Source organism: Hyperolius riggenbachi, chromosome 2 (assembly GCF_040937935.1).
Source record: "Hyperolius riggenbachi isolate aHypRig1 chromosome 2, aHypRig1.pri, whole genome shotgun sequence".
Taxonomy (NCBI): domain Eukaryota; kingdom Metazoa; phylum Chordata; class Amphibia; order Anura; family Hyperoliidae; genus Hyperolius; species Hyperolius riggenbachi.
The window spans coordinates 197,263,885-197,279,769 of record NC_090647.1 but is presented as its reverse complement, the minus strand read 5'-3'; the positions used below and the strand labels follow the sequence as shown (position 1 = coordinate 197,279,769).

Sequence of the window (15,885 nt, the reverse complement as noted above, 5' to 3'; positions counted from 1 at the left end):
CCTTTAAATACTATTCCCCCTTCAAGTTTCTCCGAATTGTCGCATGTTATGTGAGATGTATTTTGGCGTCTAGCAACCACCGGAACCCCCGAATTACCCCTTATTCTCCCCGCTCAGCATAACATTGCTGCTCTGGGGAGCATGGTTTCGGCACCCAGCGGTGAGCTGAAACCATCTGCTTTGCTTCAGATATGGAATACTATGAGTAGATTGTGTAGGAAAAACCCCCATACTACATGGAGGTGGGAAAATTGGTCAGTGATTGACAAATTATAATTAAAAGTGTGTTTGAGGCTTAATTGTGACAGTACCTTTTTAACTGACTTTTGGGTACTTTTTCAATTGCAGAGTGCTGAAAAGTTAATTTAAATAGAAGATGAAAAATTATCTCCTAGTAGAAAACTTTGAAGAAAAAATGAATTGAATAAGGGCCTTCATGTCATACCCTCTACATTCTTCAAGCTTATCAGTTGCAGAATTTGTAACATACCTCACTGATGAAATTGACAAAATTCATGGTATTTCATTTTCTTCTATGTAACCCCTCTTCTTGACTGCTGTCTTTCTGCCTTCGGTCCACTCTCTAAACAATTGCTCTACCTTATCTCCAAATCCCATTTAACTACCTGTTATTTGCATCCTATTTCCTCCTATCTCATTCCGCAGCCGTTCTCGTCCTTCATCCCTGCACTAACTCCGCTTTTAACCTAACATCTTCCCGTCCTCATCCAAATTACTAAAACGCCATATCCATGCTGAATTAAGCACTTCACCTCCAAAGCAATTTTCACCTGTCAACGCTCCTTCCATTAATTCACCTATATATAACTTTATTGCTACTTATGACAACGAAACAATCTATATCTTGTTTTTTTCACCACCACTTAGGCTTTTTTTGGGGGGTAATTTGTGCTAAGAATTATTTTATCCTAACTGCATTTTAATAGGAAAAAGAAGAAAAAAAATATTTCTCAGTTTTCAGCCATTATAGTTTTAAAAAAATACATGCTATGGTAATTAAAACCCACACATTTTATTTGCCCATTTGTCCCGGTTGTTGCAACGTTCAAAATTTTTCCCTAGTACAATGTAGGGCGCCAATATTTTATTTGGAAATAAAAGTGCATTTTATTCAGTTTTGCATCCATCCCTAATTACAAGCCCATCATTTATAAAGTAACAGTAATATACCTTCTTGACATACATATTAAAGAAGTTCAGTCCCTAAGGCAACTATTTATATGGGGGGGGGGGTAAGGGGTTAATTTTAGATGTTAAACAATGTCTTTTAATGAAAAAAAAAAGTGTGTAGATGTAATTTTACTATTTGGTCACAATATGTCCTCACACATACCTTCCCATGTGTAGTATTACTATGCAAAGAGGAAGTAATGCGTGGATGTGTAAGTATCGTTTTTTGTGAATGGCGGCGCCGTCTAACAGATGGCTGCGGTCATTCACATCACATGGGGACTTAGATCAATGATTTGGCGGTGGAAACAATCACAAGAGTGCGCGGGGGGAGGTCCCTGCATGGTGATATGGGATTTTGCAGGGACGTAGTTACTCGACCCGGGGGAGGGGGAATGGTTAAAGGACCACTATCGCAAAAAATTGAAAAAAATTTAAATATATGTAAATAGTAGTAAAATTGTTTCTGTACCGTGTTAGCCAAACAAATTATGTAGGTAGAAAAAAAACAAAGTCTTATAAAGGTATTACTTTTCAAAGTTTTTTTTTTTTTACCTACATAAATATACAGTAGGTTGCAAAAGTATTCGTCCCCCTTGAAGTTTTCCACATTTTGTCACATTACTGCCACAAACATGCATCAATTTTATTGGCATTCCACGTGAAAGACCAATACAAAGTGGTGTACATGTGAGAAGTGGAACCAAAATCATACATCATTCCAAACATTTTTTACAAATAAACAGAGGAACACCAAGAGCCCCAATAGTGTAGTATGTATTGACAAAGGGGGTAATGACAAAGAGTAATAGTTGTTATACTCACAAACATGGGTCACCAATAGGCAACCACTGTAAAGGCAGGTGGGGAGATTATCCTGACCCCACTCAGGAATAAGAAGTCGCTCTCTGTAGATAGTAGAAAGGGTCGCAACCCTCCACCAAGGGTGGATACAATATTATATAAGAGAGAACAGAGGCGCCAAAAGGATAAAAGGGGTTTTAAAGGAGCTTAAAAGCCAAAACTTGGTAATTAGAGGAGGCAGTGGTGGACTTACCTCCTCCAAGCAGACACAACACGACTGTACATTCAGTCTATTTATTAACGAACTCCAGATAAAACAAAGCAACACGTTTCACGGGTCAGCGCCCGCTTCCTCAGGCAATAGAAAAAGGAGTTACAGCTGCAAATGACAGAGATCAGAGGGTATATTGTTTCTGCTATGATACATCCTACATTTAAAGCTTCAATCATTGAGTGACAAACATGTGCAAAATAATATAGTACATTGGCAGTAAGGTCCAGTATTTTGTATTATAGAATTATTATGTTGGTGGGCTGTGTTGGTGGTGGTGGGGGGGTTAAAGAATTTGGTAGAGATAGAGAGAGAGGGAGGGGAGGGGGGGAGAACCACACAGGGGTGGGGGTTGGGAGAAACCTAGGGGGGGGGGGAGACCAAGGGAAGAGTGTGTGTCAGCAGGAGGGAGTGGGGGGGGGGGGAAGAGGGGGGAAAAATAAAAGGAAGGGGTTTATCTATTGTGTCCATGGGACGTGCAAGTTACAGAGCAAGTAGCATCAGAGGTGACTGTAGGTCAAAGATAGTAAAAAGAGTGTGAATAGCAGCAAAACAAGCGAAACAGTGGCAGCAAAACCGACATACCCCAGTATGGGGTTAGAAGATATGGATGGCAGCAGCAAATACAAGATGTAAGTGGATAAACCCACCAGGACTTACCATCTAGCAAAACAAACGACACTCAGCACCTCTGCAATGGCAGAGAGTGTCTGAGCATGCTAAATAGTGTGCAGGATGTGACATCAATTAGAGATAGGAAGTGCATCATCAGTGGGCGGAGCCTGCAAGGACTTACCCTTTCAAAGAGGAATCAGGCCACCATCTTGGAAGAGGCATGCCTCTTCCAAGATGGTGGCCTCTTCTACCCCCATACTGGGGTATGTCGGTTTTGCTGCCACTGTTTCGCTTGTTTTGCTGCTATTCACACTCTTTTTACTATCTTTGACCTACAGTCACCTCTGATGCTACTTGCTCTGTAACTTGCACATCCCATGGACACAATAGATAAACCCCTTCCTTTTATTTTTCCCCCCTCTTCCCCCCCCCCCACTCCCTCCTGCTGACACACACCCTTCCCTTGGTCCCCCCCCCCCCCTAGGTTTCTCCCAACCCCCACCCCTGTGTGGTTCTCCCCCCCTCCCCTCCCTCTCTCTCTATCTCTACCAAATTCTTTAACTCCCCCCCCCCCCCACCAACACAGCCCACCAACATAATATTTCTATAATACAAAATACTGGACCTTACTGCCAATGTACTATATTATTTTGCACATGTTTGTCACTCAATGATTGAAGCTTTAAATGTAGGATGTATCATAGCAGAAACAATATACCCTCTGATCTCTGTCATTTGCAGCTGTAACTCCTTTTTCTATTGCCTGAGGAAGCGGGCGCTGACCCGTGAAACGCGTTGCTTTGTTTTATCTGGAGTTCGTTAATAAATAGACTGAATGTACAGTCGTGTTGTGTCTGCTTGGAGGGGGTAAGTCCACCACTGCCTCCTCTAATTACCAAGTTTTGGCTTTTAAGCGCCTTTAAAACCCCTTTTATCCTTTTGGCGCCTCTGTTCTCTCTTATATAATTTTTTACAAATAAATAACTGCAAAGTGGGGTGGGCGTAATTATTCAGCCCCCTGAGTCAATACTTTGTAGAACCACCTTTTGCTGCAATTACAGCTGCCAGTCTTTTAGGGTATGTCTCTACCAGCTTTGCACATCTAGAGACTGAAATTCGTGCCAATTCTTCTTTGCAAAACAGCTCCAGCTCAGTCAGATTAGATGGACAGCGTTTGAGAACAGCAGTTTTCAGATCTTGCCACAGATTCTCGATTGGATTTAGATCTGGACTTTGACTGGGCCATTCTAACACATAGATATGTTTTGTTTTAAGCCATTCCATTGTTGCCCTGGCTTTATGCTTAGGGTCATTGTCCTGCTGGAAGGTGAACCTCCGCCCCAGTCTCAAGTCTTTTGCAGTCTCCAAGAGGTTTTCTTCCAAGTTTGCCCTGTATTTGGCTCCATCCATCTTCCCATCAACTCTGACCAGCTTCCCTGTCCCTGCTGAAGAGATGCACCCCCGAGTATGATGCTGCCACCACCATATTTGACAGTGGGGGTGGTGTGTTCAGAGTGATGTGCAGTGTTAGTTTTCTGCCACACATAGCGTTTTGCATTTTGGCCAAAAAGTTCCATTTTGGTCTCATCTGACCAGAGCACCTTCTTCCACATGGTTGCTGTGTCCCCCACATGGCTTGTGGCAAACTTCAAACGGGACTTCTTATGCTTTCTGTTAACAATGCCTTTCTTCTTGCCACTCTTCCATAAAGGCCAACTTTGTACAGTGCATGACTAATAGTTGTCCTATGGACAGAATCTCCCACCTGAGCTGTAGATCTCTGCAGCTCGTCCAGAGTCACCATGGGCCTCTTGACTGCATTTCTGATCAGCGCTCTCCTTGTTCGGCCTGTGAGTTTAGGTGGATGGCCTTGTCTTGGTGGGTTTACAGTTGTGCCATACTCCTTCCATTTCTGAATGATCGCTTAAACAGTGCTCCATGGGATGTTCAAGGCTTTGGAAATCTTTTTGTAGCCTAAGCCTGCTTCAAATTTCTTAATAACTTGATCCCCGACCTGTCTTGTGTGTTCTTTGGACTTCACGGTGTTGTTGCTCCCAATATTCTCTTAGACAACCTCTGAGGCCATCACAGAGCAGCTGTATTTGTACTGACATTAGATTACACACAGGTGCACTCTATTTAGTCATTAGCACTCATCAGGCAATGTCTATAGGCAACTGACTGCACACAGATCAAAGGGGGCCGAATAATTATGCACACCCCACTTTGCAATTATTTATTTGTAAAAAAATGTTTGGAATCATGTATGATTTTCGTTCCACTTCTCATGTGTACACCACTTTGTGTTGGTCTTTCATGTGGAATTCCAATAAAATTGATTCATGCTTGTGGCAGTAATATGACAAAATGTGGAAAACTTCAAGGGGGCCGAATACTTTTGCAACCCACTGTATGTAAACAAATACAGGGTGGGCCATTTATATGGAAATTGTTGGTGATATTAACTTCCTGTTTGTGGCACATTAGTATATGTGAGAGGGGAAACTTTTGAAGATGGATGGCGGCCATTTTGAAGTTGGCCATTTTGAGTCCAACTTTAGTTTTTTCAATAGGAAGAGGGTCATGTGACACATCAAACTTATTGGGGATTTCACAAGAAAAACAATGGTGTGCTTGATTTTAACATAACGTTATTCTGTTGAAACTAAACAAAACCCTGAAAATCCCTCATGAGGAGATAGGCTAGCCCAAAACCTGTCGGTTCTGCCAGAAATCTACTATCTACTGTAAGTGACAGCAACATAGGAAAAAAGTAATTTCCTGCTCATTTTACTCAGGGAGAAACACACTTCTTATGTGTATGTCTTTACATGTATTTTAAATTTTACAATTTTCGTGATAGTGGTCCTTTAAGCAATCATTTATCTTCTATCTGCTTGCTTGATAAGTTCCAGGCATACTTTACATGTAAATGGACCTAACAATCATCGAAATGCGCTCGGAAATGCTCGAGTTGACGCGAATCGACGGGCGCATCGAGTGCGGGAACGCACCGTGTGTATCCAGCATATGACTATGGTACAATTAGATTGTGAGCTTCTCTGAGGACAGTCAGAAAAAGGGGACATATGAAAAAAGATAAGAGGAAGATGCACAGGGCAGAGAGCCTGGTGGGAGAGGAGAAATGGCAGGAAGGACTCTAATCAGGACTGCAGACATCACCAACGCTGTTTGGCAGGGACATGCTGTTAAAAGAAGCCACTAAAATCTGAAAAGAGGAAAGGTTAATTGGGGAAAACAACAGGGTGGGAAGAGGAGCTGGGAAAAGAGCTAAGATTACCTGCAATCAAGCTAATCTAAACTGCCTGGAGCTTGCTTCTCTGCTCACTACAGAAGTCGGCTGTCAGCACCTGTATCACTGGCAGACTGCCCTGCATTATAGATTGATTATTCTGATCAGGATAAATAATCAATAGTCCAGGGCACTCTGGTATTACAGCAGCCAGTGCACATGGCTACTAATGACAGGCAACTTCTAAAGCACTAAACATATCCTGCCACCTCTGCCTTCTAATGTCCCAGCTGCAGCACAGCAGTCATTCTCTCTACTCACCCTGCTGCTCTACACATTCCCTCACTGCAGGCTGTGTGTAGAGAGAGAGGAAACACATTGTCCCCAGGACAGAAAGGGGGAGAAGTGCTCCATCTAGTGCAGGAAGTAGTACAGTCCCATGAACTACCTACTGCAATTTTTCCAAATGTTGCCCGAACTTTGAAAAAAAGTCCCAGGTGGAAGTACACAGTGGCTGAGCACCACAGTGGCACCCCTAGCCATGGCTACACCCGGTGCTGTGAGCACTGCACCCTTGTGGTAGGCACGCCACTAATCAGGGTAAAGTCAATATACAGGCCCAACTTGTGACAGCAGTAGACAAGGCATAGTTATTTAATGTGCACTCCAAAGTTCAGTACCGACGTCATTAATGGGATCAGGATAGCAGATGTAGTCAGAACAGACAAGGATGTAAAGGGTATTAATCAGACAAGGGAAAAACAAGAGTTCCACTAGTTTGGTAGAAGGAGGGAGGGTGTTTCACCAAACAACCTCTGTATCTCGGAGCAGAAACTCTCACAAAACTGCACCATTCTTTTCACAGCTCTCTCACCAAACGAAGCATATATATTGGGCACCGGCACTCAGTTAACTTGGGCATTGTTGCTGCACTTCAGTTTCCAGCACTCAGCAATGGCTACAGATATCATCTTCAGTGTGGGCTATAGTATAGCTGAGAGCTGTAGAAGGTAGTTTGGGTACCCAAGGGTTCAGCTACTGCTGATGGCACTCGGCTATGGCTACTGTTATTGCTGCAGTGCTGACCAGAGTGCCATGTGGAAGAGTTGGGCACTGCAGGTTCCGCTACGGTTTTCATATTCAGTACTGTGCACTCAGCTATAGCACAGATTAGTGTGGAGTGGGGTAGTTTGGGCACATGTGGTTGTTACTGTTATTGGCTATGACTGTTATTGGCTTTGGCGCTGAGCAGAGTGCTGCGCAGTTTGGGCACCGGAGGCCTGGCTACTGATACTTGGTGCAGCACTGGATGCTAAGCTATAGTATAGACAAGTGAGGTGGGGTGTAGTTTGGGTGCATGGAGTTCAGCTACAGTATAACTGAGACTCTGCATTATTGCTTGTGGCAGAAAGTCTTATCATTTGGGTGCTTTTTCACCCAACTTTGGAGTGCACATTTATAGGTTTGAGAATGGGCAGGTTGACCGAAACAGCCCTAGGCCAGTGTCTGTCGCCATGATCTAATCGACATTGCTGTGGACTTTGGACTCTGACCTTCCCACAACTTTATGGACAATGCTACCAGCAGATTGTTGATGGTTTTTGGGAGTTTCTAACAGTGCAGTTTCTAGGCTAAAATGCACCCAGGGCAAGGGTGTGAACATTGCGCCCCCCCTCCCCCCCGAGCCAGGTATGAGTGCCCGCAGTATAGGTTAGCCAGGTCTAGTTGCACTTAGTATAGGTCCCCCCAGTATAGGTAGCCAGGCATAGGTGAGCCAGTATAGTTGCCCCCGCTATAGGTTAGCCAGGTAGGTGCCTCCAGTATAGGTAGCCAGTATAGTTGCCCCCAGTATAGGTTAGATAGGCAGGCGCCCCCGGTATAAGTTAGATAGGTAGGTGCCCCAGTACAGGTTAGCTAGGTGGGTGCCTCTAATATAGGTAGCCAGAATAGTTGCCCTCAGCATAGGTTAGATAGGTAGGTGCCCCCAGTATAGATTATTTAGGTAGGTGCCTGCAATATAGGTAGCCAGTATAGTGGCCACCTGTATAGGCTAGCTAGGTAGGTGCCCCCAATACAGGTTAGATAAGTGCCCCCAGTATAGGTTAGATTAGGTAGCTGCCCCCCAGTATAGGTCAGATTAGGTAGCTGCCCCCCAGTGTAGGTTAGATAGGTAGCTGCCCCCCAATGTAGGTTAGATAGGTAGCTGCCCCCCAATGTAGGTTAGATAGGTAGCTGCCCCCCAGTGTAGGTTATATTAGGTAGGTGCCCCCCAGTATGGGTTAGATAGGTAGCTGGCCCCCAGCGTAGGTTAGATTAGGTAGCTGCCCCCCAGTATAGGTTAGATAGGTAGCTGCCCCCCAGTATAGGTTAGATAGGTAGCTGCCCCCCAGTGTAGGTTAGATTAGGTAGCTGCCCCCAGTGTAGGTTAGATTAGGTAGCTGCCCCCCAGTGTAGGTTAGATTAGGTAGGTGCCCCCCAGTGTAGGTTAGTTTAGGTAGGTGCCCCCCAGTGTAGGTTAGATTAGGTAGGTGCCCCCCAGTGTAGGTTAGATTAGGTAGGTGCCCCCCAGTGTAGGTTAGATTAGGTAGGTGCCCCCCAGTGTAGGTTAGATTAGGTAGGTGCCCCCCAGTATAGGTTAGATTAGGTAGGTGCCCCCCAGTATAGGTTAGATTAGGTAGGTGCCCCCCAGTATAGGTTAGATTAGGTAGGTGCCCCCCAGTATAGGTTAGATTAGGTAGGTGCCCCCCAGTGTAGGTTAGATAGGTAGGTGCCCCCCAGTGCAGGTTAGATTAGGTAGCTGCCCTCCAGTGTATGTTAGATTAGGTAGGTGCCCCCCACCGTAGGTTAGATTAGGTAGGTGCCCCCAGGATAGGTTAGATAGGTAGCTGTCCCCCATAATGGAGGGGGGAGCCGGAGCCGCAGGGAGGGCAGCCCGACCTCTCCCTCCTTCTCCTCTCCCGGGCGCCCTCCGTGCTCCCCCCTCAGATGCAGAGCAAGCAGCCGGGAAGCTCCGTTTACAACTCACCTCCCTGTCTCCAAGCGCTGCTCTCTCGCCGCTGGTCTGTCTCCTCTCTCTGCATAGATGCGGATACACACGCTGCCACGCTGCTTCCTGTTTAGCAGGAAGCAGCGTGTGTATCCGCATCTATGCAGAGAGAGGAGACAGACCAGCGGTGAGAGAGCAGCGCTTGGAGCCAGGGAGGCGAGTTGTAAACAGCGCTTCCCGGCTGCTCGCTCTGCATCTGAGGGGGGAGCACGGAGGGCGTCCGGGAGAGGAGAGGGAGGGAGAGGTCGGGCTGCCCTCCCTGCGGCTCCGGCTCCCCCCTCCATTATAGTGCCCCCCCTCCCAACAGCGCCCCGGGCGGCGGCAAGCCCCTAAAAACGGGCATGGTTTCTAACGCCTATCTATTGCCAGTGACTGATACTTGTCAACTTGTTTTACACTGTTTGGATATCTGTTTCAATTAAAGAGCAAGAAGATTTGCATTTAATGTAGTGTGCTGATCTATGTGGTTCAGGCAATACTGCCGATACTCTACTGTTGGGTACTGGATAATTCCGACAATAGAATATCTGTAACTATACCGATATTTTATTATCATTTTACCAAACCTTCCTCACCATAATTCTCCCTCCATTTACTCCTAACACTAACCTACTGCTATCTAAGCCTAAGACCCCTTACCCACATAATGCATTTTTCTCCTCGTTTTCAGAACTGAAATGTGACGCAATCCGCGGGGACATCAGAAGTGCATAGACTGTACTGCGTAAAATATGCAAACGCATTGCTATTTCCATTCATTGTAGTGAATAGAATGACAATCGCATGAGAACGTGTACTGAGCCGGCACTTCTATTTTAAGATGCGTTCAGGTAGAGAAGAGGCCTAACCCCTCTTACCTACTCCGAACACTAATCTACCCCAACTAAGCCTAAGACTACGCTCATGGTGGTACATTGTGGTGCAGTGTAATGGCTGCATTATAGAGTGGCTTTCCGCACTGCAATGGGTGGTCTATACGGCATTCACAGTGCAGCCTGTGCAGTGTAGTTTAACAACGTTTGTCATACCAATGCACTGCGTTACAGCAAAAGGCAAAGAAAATTGTTACAGCAAAAAGCAAAGAAAATTGTCCACTGGGAGCCGCCCACCATGTCACTGACACATCTGATAAACAACAAAACAGTGTTATAATAAAGTGTATGTGTGTGTACGGTTATATTTACAGTATCACATAATAACTCTAATTTTCCAAACACTATAAAAAAAATGCTAGGACTGCTAAATCCCATATTTAAATAGAGGCCTGGTGGTTACTTAGCTCTCTACAGCTCTGGCACTGAGGGCTTGTTCACACTAAGGGCGTTTTTGCCCTTTTTTCAAGTGCAGGCAATTTTCAAAATCGCCCTCAAAACGCTTGTGCAATGATTCACTATGAGAGATATAGGGTACTGGGAAAAAACACAAAGACAACGTGAGCCCAAATTGTGCAGTATATCACAGGTAGATGGATAAATAAAGTGTTTGAAAAGGGAATACTCACAAAGGTGGGTTGCACACGGGGCAACCGACCACTTCAAGCAGGTGGAGTGTCTTATACCGGACTCCATTCAGGTAAGCCAGTGATCCTGGAGGCGGTCGATCTCTTGGTAAAGAACCTCATTCACTCTAAAACTATGATGTGGTGTGGATTCCACCTCAAGTTTGGTGCAACTCCCCTCACTGGAACGTGGAGGGGAGTATGGCACAGAAGGGAGTAAAGAGGCGCCCAATGGGCTCTATTCTCAAAGACTTCCCGCATGCGGTAAAGTGCATGCGGGAAGTTACCGACCAAAACACCGCCACATTGAAATTCTCAAAATATTCCGCATGTTTTTTCTGCATGCGGAAAAAGTGTGGTAAAAGTGCGGGATTCATAAAAGTCAATATTTTCCGCAATAAAAGATCAATTCTCAAAAATGTTCAGGCGCATCATTTTGTCGTTAATTACCGATTTTTTATCACCTACAAATAGTAGGTGATATATTCCGCATCCCATTGACTTTAATGAAGTGTGGAGGCTTAAAGACACTCCGTAACAAAAATTGCATCCTGTTTTTTTATCATCCTACAAGTTCAAAAAGCTATTCTAATGTGTTCTGGCTTACTGCAGCACGTTCTACTATCACCATCTCTGTAATAAATCAACTTGTCTCTCTCTTGTCAGACTTGTCAGCCTGTGTCTGGAAGGCTGCCAAGTTCTTCAGTGTTGTGGTTCTGCTATGAACTCCCCCTTCCAGGCCCCTGTATGCACACTGCCTGTGTGTTATTTAGGATTAGAGCAGCTTCTCTCTTATCTTTTACAAGCTGGATAAATCGTCCTCTGAGCTGGCTGGGCTTTCACATACTGAAGAATTACAGACAAGGGCAAAGCTGTTTGTAGGAAGAAACAAGCAGCCTGAAACTTCAGTGCATGAGAACAGGGGGAAAGAAACACACAAATAATCTCTTGAGATTCAAAAGGAAGGCTGTATACAGCCTGCTTGTGTATGAATGTATTTTGTATGTGTGGACATACTGTACATCAACCTACTTCCTGTTTTGGTGGCCATTTTGTTTGTTTATAAACAAACTTTTTAAAACTGTTTTTAACCACTTTTAATGCGGCGAGGAGCGGCGAAATTGTGTCAGAGGGTAATAGGAGATGTCCCCTAACGCACTGGTATGTTTACTTTTGTGCGATTTTAACAATACAGATTCTCTTTAAGGGCTATGCTTGGTGGACTTAAATATTTTTTTTTTTAACACTTTTTCATGCGACCTTTTTACCGCATGATTCCCGCATGAATAATGGCTGTTTCCGCATCTTTTCCCCCGCATGCGGAAAATATTAGTGAATGTGGAAAAAATGCGGAGTTTACCGCTGGCGGAAATATAGCGGTAAAATTTTGCGGAAAAGTTTGGTCTTTGAGAATAGAGCCCAATGGAGTATAAAAGAGTTAGAAACACTAAAAACTAAAAGGTTGAGGTGGCTTACCTCATAGACAACAACTCACTTTGAGCAGAAATCTGCCATAAGATTATTTAAGAGCAGTGGGGCCAGCGCTGCCTCTAGAGGCACCCCGAATGCGGCTATTAGACTGCAGTGACACTTTATTTGGCCTGACAAAATGGGCTAGATCCCACGATACACGTTGCCTGTGCTTATTAATAAACATTTCTGCTCAAAAGTGAGTGATTGTCTGAGGTAAGCCACCTCAACCTTTTAGTTTTTAGTGTTAACTCTTTTATACTCCATTGGGCGCCTCTTTACCCCCTTCTTCCTATGAGAGAGTTCACATCTGAGAGGGTCGTTTCCGATCTGCTCAGCAAAGTGGTGCCTGTACCATTTTTTAGGCGTTTTGCCTCAAAGGGAGGTATAGGAAAAACCTCACAAAATCGCTTTGTGCATCGATTGCGTTCGCGTTTTTAAGAATAAATACATTGTATTTATTCTTTTCCGGATCAAAGAGTTCAATTCCTGACTTGCGTCAGGGAGTGAAAAAAACGCGAACGCTCTGCAAAAGCATTTAGAAAAGCGCTTTAAAAAAAACGCAGCGCCCACCCGAGCGCCAGGAGGAGAAAAAAAAATCGCCCACAAAATCTCTCGAGTCAACTATTTTGATTTTAGATGTGAAGAGGTCTGAATGTTGTCAGTGGATGCAGGAGGTCCACTCGGGAGGTTCCAGGTAGATAGATGTGCCCTTGATTCACCCAATCCTTAGGATCTGACACTGCCATGAGTAAACATATATTTATATATATATGTGTGTTTCTGCCACAGACAGAGCGACTGATGGGGTCAGAGTGCTGGGCAATGCTGTCACTGCAATGACATGATCAGCCAGCGTTAGGTCATACAGTGAGTGAGCAGGAGGAGCTGGGAGAGGGAAGAGGCTCTGAAGGAGGAGGGTAGGTGGGTGGTTATTATTGTTTTTTTTATTTCTTGTTTCCTGGTCTAGTTGTCTGCTGCTAACGAGGAAACAGCCCAGAGAGGCAGAGCGCGTTGCAGCTGGAGCTTCGCACTGACACTTTGTAGCAGCCGGAAATCATCATCACACTGAGAAGAAGAAAGCAAATCTCTTCCTGCTGCCAAACTCTGCCAGTGTTTGTGCATCTGTCCCCCGCAATCTCTCCGCCTACTGGGCCCGGACTGGCAGACACTGACAGCAAGGGAAGGCCGGCTGTGGGGAGCTATCCTCGGCTTGCTGTGGATCTCGGGGCCGGGGCTGGGGCTGAGCTGAAGATCCAGGGGGCAGCAGTATGAGCCACTCCCCGGTGCAGATCGGCCTGCCTGGGGTGCAGGTAAGCCCGGAGGGAGGGGGCGCACGAGGGGCGGGATCTCCTCATAACTTCTAGCAGAGAAGAGTGTTGCTGCTGTGCGAGGCTGCTGGACTTCTCTGAGGTCACACTGTGCACACCCTGCCGCTGACCTGCCTGTTCTCTGTCTATTCATGGAACGATGTGATTGCAGTGGAACTCTCACACAGACTCATGTCTCGCCCACTTTAATAGCACAGAGCCCGCGGTTAATCCGCAGCTTTTATGCGGGATTATGATTAGTTCATAGGAGGCATACAGGCATCGTGCCATGATAAGACGCCAGCAGCCCAGTGATAAGAGACGGGCTAGCTTACCCATCAGGACATTATGCAATGGTACGTAGCTGGCAAGTTCATGGTACACGCCTACCAGAAACTTTGTTCCAGTGTGTGTGGCTCCTGTCAGTGACAGCAGCCACACACTGGAACAGTTTACTGCGGCCAGCAACAATTTGTACGCTGTGACCCTTGAAAATGGGTGTGCTGCTGTCACTTGCTGCAGCGACCAGTGAGACTAAGTGTGCTGCAGCCAGCGACAAGTGGCGCCCTGCAGCCAGCGACAAGTGGCGCCCTGCAGCCAGCGACAAGTGGCGCCCTGCAGCCAGCGACAAGTGGCGCCCTGCAGCCAGCGACAAGTGGCGCCCTGCAGACAGTGACTAAGAGTGCGCTGCTGTCACTGGCCGCAGCTGGGGCCGGCAACCAGGGTTGCGCTGGGGCCGGCGACCAGGGTTGCCGCGCTGCGTCCAACGAACGGGGTTGCCGCGCTGCGTCCAACGAACGGGGTTGCCGCGCTGCGTCCAACGAACGGGGTTGCCGCGCTGCGTCCAACGAACGGGGTTGCCGCGCTGCGTCCAACGAACGGGGTTGCCGCGCTGCGTCCAACGAACGGGGTTGCCGCGCTGCGTCCAACGAACGGGGTTGCCGCGCTGCGTCCAACGAACGGGGTTGCCGCGCTGCGTCCAACGAACGGGGTTGCCGCGCTGCGTCCAACGAACGGGGTTGCCGCGCTGCGTCCAACGAACGGGGTTGCCGCGCTCCAGTGACAGGGGTTGCCGCGCTGCGTCCGGTGACAGGGGTTTGCGCTGCGTCCGGTGACAGGGGTTTGCGCTGCGTCCGGTGACAGGGGTTTGCGCTGCGTCCGGTGACAGGGGTTTGCGCTGCGTCCGGTGACAGGGGTTTGCGCTGCGTCTGGCGACGGGTTTGCGCTGCGTCCGGTGACAAGGGGTGTGCTGTGGCCTCTGACACAGGGTGTGCTGCAGTTACTTTCCCAGGCTCTCTGTGTGGGGAGAGGAAGCAGCGCAGTTCTCCTCCTGCTAGACATCTGGAGGTTACGCAATGTGTGCTGCCAGTGTCCGCACAGCAGTAAGTACGCCGCTGGCCGCCCGGCTGTATCGCCCTGTCTCTGGAGGAGAAGGGAGGGAGGAGCGCCTTCCTGTGTGTTCTGCTGCCGAGCACAGGAGGAAGTCACCCGCTCTGAGTAACCTAACCACAAGCAGCTTGCCGGACAGGTTTGCAGCTCGGGTCAGGCATTAGCAGGTGCTGGCTGGCCACATGATTGCAGCTTATGGAACTGATTAAAGTTATGAATCAGTCACAAAAACACGCAGGTATATTACTTCTGGAAGGACTGAGTAGGGCAGCTATTCTCAAATTGTGAGGCTGCATAACATTTCTAGTAGAGACAGAGAGGTGATCTTACAAAATAAATGCACAAAGTATCAAATAGAATTATCTACCCAAGTTATTGCCATTAACTTCTCTTACAATCCATATTGAAATATCACTTCAGATATGCGTTTTTCTGCCCCTCCAAAGCAACTGTTTAATTGACCTGCCAGAAGTTTTTCTGTACTTTTTTTGCTATGCTAAGATAGATAAGCAAGTTCTCTCAGGCAGAATCTATTGTTCTTTAAAGAAGTGACTGTATCATTCTCCTTGTCTCAGACCAAAGCTTTGTACATGTGATAGATGAGGTCCGCAGAGCTGGCTGGCCAGGGCCACCTCAGACGAGAATATAATGTGTGTACATCACAGCCTCCCCCAATGTTTAAAGATCCCGCACACCAGATCTTTACATGTCTGTGATGACCTGGCACATTGTTCTTCTACCCCCCAATCCCTGCTGAAAGCCACTTTGTTGCACACCACAACATCGTCCCTCATTCCATCTCCTTAGCGATTAGTATGAGAAGCATGATGCTTGTGCCCAGAACAGTCACATTGTTGAATTGGGTATGAAGCCGTTGGGTGGCACATACATACATACATACATACATACATACATACATACATACATACATACATACATACATACATACATACATACATACATACATACATACATACATACATACATACATTTTCAGGTGTTCTTAAATAAGTAAAGACAGGTCACTATTCAGAAGTT

The 15,885-nt window shown here is 46.4% G+C and overlaps 1 protein-coding gene across 1 annotated transcript in view; it reads left to right on the top strand.

The window, feature by feature from the left end:
- The first annotated feature begins 13,108 nt into the window (after positions 1–13,108).
- Positions 13,109–15,885, top strand: part of STK24 (serine/threonine kinase 24) — a 103,266-nt gene continuing 100,489 nt past the window's right edge. The window contains exon 1 of the mRNA XM_068267957.1: positions 13,109–13,461. Within this exon, the coding sequence (XP_068124058.1) occupies positions 13,420–13,461 (42 nt within the window). The 5' untranslated portion in view covers positions 13,109–13,419. The remainder of the gene's footprint in view (positions 13,462–15,885) is intronic.